Here is a 5,587-nt window from a genome sequence, read left to right as displayed (position 1 = left end):
CCCAGGCTGGAGTGCAGTGGCATGGTCTCAGTTCACTGCAACCTCCGCCTCCCGGGTTCAAGCGATTCTCCTGTCTCAGCCTCCGGAGTAGCTGGGATTACAGGTATGTGCCACTACACCCAGCTAATTTTTGTCTTTTTAGTAGAGACAGGGTTTTTTTTCAGCAGGTTGGCCAGGTTGGTCTCAAACTCCTGACCTCAGGTGATTCGCCCGCCTTGGTCTCCCAAAGTGCTGGGATTACAGGCATGAGCCACTGCACCTGGCCAAAGGGGAACTTTTAAAGAAGGATTGCTGTAGTCTTTTGTTCCCTTTAAGGTCTTCAAGAAAGTAAGTACTTGGTTATCTTTTTTTAAACGAAAGGTATTCCTTGACTGGAGTAGGGATTATTTAAATTTTTTATTTTTATGTTTATAGGATCAGGGGTACAAGTGCAGTTGTGTTGCATGGATCTATTGCACAGTGGTGAAGTCTGGAATTTTAGTACTCATTGCCTGAATAGTGAACACTGTACCCAGTCATTTTTCATCCCTCACTTTCCTCCCACCCTCCAACATTTTGGAGCCTTCAGTGTCTCTTATTCCACTCTGTATGTCCGTGGGCACCCATCATTTAGCTCCCATTTCCAAATGAGAACATGTCGTTTCTGACTTTCTGTCTCTGAGTCATTTCACTTATGATAATGGCCTCTAGTTGCATCCATATTGCTGCAAAAGACATGATTTCATTATTTTTGATGGTTGCATATGTATTCCATGGTATATATGCACCGCATTTTAAAATCTAATCATCTGTTGATGGACACGTAGGTTCAGCCCATGATGTTGCTATTGTGAATAGTGGAACAGTTGATTATTAAACTGAAGAGAGAAAAGGACTTCCTCTCCCCATGACTTAACAGGAATGAAGGACAGTGCATTTATAAAAGGATGGCCATCATCAGCTACTGGGTAGGCTGAGGCTTTCGATCACCATAGGTTGCAACTGGTGTGTCAGGTGGACGAGGGCAAGAGGATATGGTAATTAGAAATATCTAAGTTACACAGCATGTAATTTTTGGGAAACTGAAAATCACACACAGAGACATCTAATAAAGACACGGGTACTTTATTTTCAAAACACTCATATGTTGCAAAAAACACATAGAAAAATAAAGTTTGGTGGGGGTGCTGACTAAACTTCAAGTCACAGACTTTTATGTTACAGACTGGAGCATGGTTTGTTATGCATGTAGAGAACCTAAACTAATTTATTAAACAGGATAGAAACAGGCTGTCTGGGTGAAATGGTTCTGAGAACCATCCAGTTCCCCTGTCAGATGCTGATAGACTAGCTCTTCAAATGTTTTCCTGCCAGTTCAGAGATGGGTTAATGACTAGTTCCAACAGGGAAAAAGCAAGATGGATTCACAAGCCAAATAATTTTAAACCAAGACACTTTTTTTTTTCTTTTTTGCAACACAATATACATCACAGTGAAATGTGGAATCCTTGCAAATTGCAAGTTGAAAGAATTAAATTCAGAGGAGGGGAGAGAAAGAGTACTCAGTAGGGACTGAGCACTATATGCTTATTTTAAAAGAAATGTAAAGAGCAGAAAGCAATTCAGGCTACCCTGCCTTTTGTGCTGGCTAGTACCCCGGTGGGTGTCAGCAGTACATGGCATTGAATATTTCAGTGTGGAGCCCAAACCACTGAAAATGGGGTGAAATTGGCCAACTTTCTATCAACTTATGTTGGCAATTTTGCCACCAACAGTAGATTGGCCCTTTTAATAAAAGAAAATTGAAAGGTTTCTCACTAAATGGAATTAAGTAGTGGAATCAAGAGACTCCCAGGTCTCAGCATACCTCATTAGTAATTGTTTTGTTGTTTCATGTTTTTCTAATGTCTCCCCTCTACCCGGTCACCTGAGATAACAGAATGAAAGTGGAAGGACAGCCAGATTTCTCCTTTGCTCTCTGCTCATTCTCTCTGAAGTCTAGGTTACCCATTTTGGGGACCTATTATAGGCAATAAACACAGTTCCCAAAGCGTTTGGACAGTTTCTTGCTGTGTTTTAAAATGGGTTTCCCTTTTCTTAGCCTTTTCCTGCAAAAGGCTCACTTGGTCCCTTGTTTGCTCAGTAAACTGCGCTCCCCAGGGCCTAGGCTGCCTTCTTTTCCATGACCCCGCCCATGAGCCCTCCACTGGACAGCTCAGTGAGCCTGGCCCTTCATTCTGCACTGTGTTCTTCCTTCTCTATGAAAATCCAATACCTCTTACCTCCTCTGCATGCAAAGATTCTCAAGGATTGTCAGACTTCAAACGTAACAGCAGAACCACCAGAAGGTCCTATAAATGTAGCAGTGACCTTCTCAAGCTGTCAGGTATTTAAATAGGATTTGGGATTTAATGCTATATATTTTTAAAGGAAAGAAATAAGAGTTGCTAGTTTTAAAAATGCATGTCTTTTAGCCAATTCAGAATCTGCCCCCAACCTTTTTTTTAAAAACTCAAGACAGATAAAGCTTTGGGGAGAGGAAAAAAATTAAAAAAAAAAAAAAAAAAAAAAAAAGACCAGATCTCGGGATCTCAGGCTAAATACGTGAGGCATAAGTTAGGTGCAGCCAGACTAAAAGTCTGGACTAAAATGAAGCCCTTTAGTGAGTAATTGCTGCAAAAAAGGAACAAAAAATTGTAAAAGGAGGGAAGGAAGAAATATGTTGCCTCTGAGGATACAGTATATATGATAGCCTGAAAACTCCAGGAAACTTCTGATTCTAAATTCTCCAGTCTGGGAGAAAAAAGTTGAGGAGAGTCCTTTCCACTTTCTGCTAACAAAAAACGCAACAGTCCCGAGCAGCAGTGTGGAGACCCTCCTTAGGCTCCTGTCTTGGACATGTGGAGATTCTCCTGGCACGGCCCCACCTCTTGCAGTGGAGTTCTGTTTATACAGCTTGTCTTAAAATCACAGCCAGTGCATCTTGTTCTATTTGGGCCACTCTGTAAATACTTAAGTTGGCATAACATTTTAAAAGGAATAAAAAGGAATAAGCAGCAGCTGATATTTTCATCTCCTCCCACCCATCTCCCCCTCCCATGCAAATGTGTGCTAAGCATGAGGGTGTTCTCTTGGAGACCCTCTATGTGCCCCACTCTTTTACAGGGACAGAGAGAGCCTTGGCCATATTCCAAGGCCAACAGGAGGCTTCTGGACTTAAGTTTAATTCAGTTGGTGACATCCTCGTCCTGGCTGTCCTTTCTCCCGTTAGGTTTGCTCTTTCAGAGTTGATATTCAGTGACACAGGAGGATGGAGTTGTAGAACAGAATCCTCACGTGTACAGTTCCTCCAAAATCATGCAAAGAGCTGAAAACAGCACTTGATTTTCCCTCTCTCCCCTTCAAACAGGTAGCCAGAAGCAAAAAAATGACCTACAGTATGCACTGGGGGACAGACTTAGATATTAAAACGTTCACTGTCTCTGTTGTTTCATTGTCTCAGTAGTGAAGATGTGAGATTTCCACAGAAATCTCCAATAGCTTTGTTGCGCACACCTCTTGCTCCCTGACCTTGGCCCCTTGTGCTTTTCATAGCCACACCCTGGGGAAAGCAGTTTTTGATCATACATGGTTGTCACCTGAGCTGGCATTACCAAAAAGCTGGGCTCCAGCTGCCCATGCAGTACAGGTATGGGTAGTAAGGATAGTTGTTATACAAGGAGACCAGGGAGGCCCGGGAGAAGGCCTCCTCTTTCAGAGCCGGCAAAGAGGAGTGCTTCTCCAAGTCTCCCAGCTCCGAGGAGAGCTGCTTTCTCTTAGTCTTATAGCGTCTGTTCTGGAACCATATCTTCACTTGGGTCTCCGTGAGCTTGAGGTTCTTGGCCAGGTGGGCCCGTTCAGGGGCCGACAGGTACTTCTGATGGCTGAACTTCCTCTCCAACTCGATCACCTGAGTGTGGGAGAAAGCAGCTCGAGAGCGCTTCTGCGGCTGCTTAGGGGTTTGGGGGAGGCTTGGAAGGGAGCCTGAAGTGTTTTCACAGTCCAACAGATAAGACCCCAAGTGCCTTTCTGGAAAGGACAGCGGGGAAAGAGGGATGGGAAGACAAAAGTTACATGTTAGCAGGGAAGAGAACAGAATTCAATCCACCCTTATCTCTTTAGTGAGTGAACAAACAGCCCACTGTCATCGTGGATACATTTCACTTTTTTCACATGACTAAGGAGCTCTCCGGAGTGAAGAGTGAGTAAATATGTTTATAACCTATTCATTTTCTAAGAATCATTAAGAACCCAAAGTTAGAGATGTTTCGTGGTTGAACGTTCTCCCTATTGTCTAGTAGAATTAGATGGGGATTCTGGATCTGTGTGCTGAGGAGAGGCAGGAGAGGGAGGCAGGGAAGACAGAGGAAAAAGACACCCGGGAAGGCCGGACCAAAAGGCATCCGGTGTTAGGACTCAGGTGGGCAAGAAAGGGCTTGTGCCACGGGAGACGCAGAGGCAGGCTCATTCTGGGCTTTAATTCCGTCTTCACTAAACTAGGCGTTCAGTCGCCTCATCAGAAGTGACAGGGAAGAAAATAACTCTTTCCTGGAGGGAACCCAAAATGTACCGCTTTACTGCCCACGGGATTGGGAAGCACACGGAGGCTTTCCTGGTCAACCCCTACTTTGTCACTATTAATAAGTTATCATTAGTTCTCGTAACTACCGTGGGGCTGGCGCCGATCGCGGGTGGCACGGGGCGGGATCCGCTCCCGGGACGGTGGAGGGCGGTGGCGCTGCGGTCGCGCCGGCTTCTGAGCCCCGGGGAGCGGAGGGCACGGAGCCGGGAGAGTCCTGCCGTGTCAGAATCCTGCGCCGCCCTGACGCTGGGGCTCAGGGTTCATCCCCGGGGCGCGCGCGCGTGGCTGCGGAGGCGGGGAGTTCCCTCTGCCTGAGGCCGCGGGGCCCCGCGTCCCTGCACCCCAAGCTCTGGGGGGTCCACCTTAGGCTGCCCTCGGGTCCCGGCCTCGCCGCTTACCTGGCTCCGTCTCCGCCAGCGTCTCGGCCTCCTCCGGCGCGGCGCGGGGCCTGGGGCTCAGCTGGTCGTTCTGTACCCCGGCGGGGCCGCGTCCTCCCTCCGGCTCTGGCTCTGGCTCCGGGTCGCGCCGTCTCGGGCTGTCCGTGTGGCCGCCTTGCCGCTGCGCGCCGTCCCGCAGGATGTCCTGGATGAGGAAGGACGTGAGCGGCTTGGACGGGGTTGGCGGCGCGGCCCCCTCCGCTTTCGCCTCCCCGGGCAGCTGCTCCGTAGCCCTGAGCATCCCGGCTGCCCCGCTCTGGCCTCGCTGCGCCAGCCCGCACAGCTTTCACTTTCCACCTCCCAGCGCGCTTATAGCCCCGGGGGAAGCGCGCCGCGCCGCCCTCCCATTGGCCGCGGGACGGGCCGCGCCGCGGATTGGCCGCCCTGCGCTCCAGGTGACGCCGCGGAACGGGAAGGCCTGACCACGAGCCGGCTCCGCTCCTCCCTAGGGGATTCCTTCCCCAGTTCCCTCTCCTTCCCCAATTCCCTATCCTTCACCCAGCTCTCCTCCCTCCGCCCTGAGCCGTTTTCCCAGGTCGGGAGCGCACCC

The 5,587-nt window shown here is 48.8% G+C and overlaps 1 protein-coding gene across 1 annotated transcript; it reads right to left on the bottom strand.

Moving 5' to 3' along the window:
* Positions 1-1,083: 1,083 nt before the first annotated feature.
* LOC105482055 (NK3 homeobox 1) lies at positions 1,084-5,322 on the bottom strand. The gene is made up of 2 exons (XM_011741927.3): positions 4,999-5,322; positions 1,084-4,047 (listed from the first exon to the last, which is right to left on the bottom strand). Exons 1-2 carry the CDS (start codon positions 5,276-5,278, stop codon positions 3,629-3,631), a joined length of 699 nt encoding a protein of 232 aa, XP_011740229.1. The 5' UTR covers positions 5,279-5,322; the 3' UTR covers positions 1,084-3,628.
* Positions 5,323-5,587: the final 265 nt, after the last annotated feature.

Source organism: Macaca nemestrina, chromosome 8, assembly GCF_043159975.1.
Source record: "Macaca nemestrina isolate mMacNem1 chromosome 8, mMacNem.hap1, whole genome shotgun sequence".
NCBI lineage: Eukaryota > Metazoa > Chordata > Mammalia > Primates > Cercopithecidae > Macaca > Macaca nemestrina.
Note: the sequence above shows the minus strand (reverse complement) of the source record. Positions and strands in the feature narration are given on the sequence as shown.

What these genes read in the sequence shown, in the direction of transcription:
- LOC105482055 (XM_011741927.3), bottom strand. Translation starts at nt 5,278, where the DNA reads ATGCTCAGGGCTACGGAGCAGCTGCCCGGGGAGGCGAAAGCGGAGGGG. An exon ending in GCTGGCGGAGACGGAGCCAG is followed by an intron (nt 4,048 to 4,998) that starts GTAAGCGGCGAG and finishes TGTCCTTTCCAG; the next exon opens with AAAGGCACTTGGGGTCTTAT.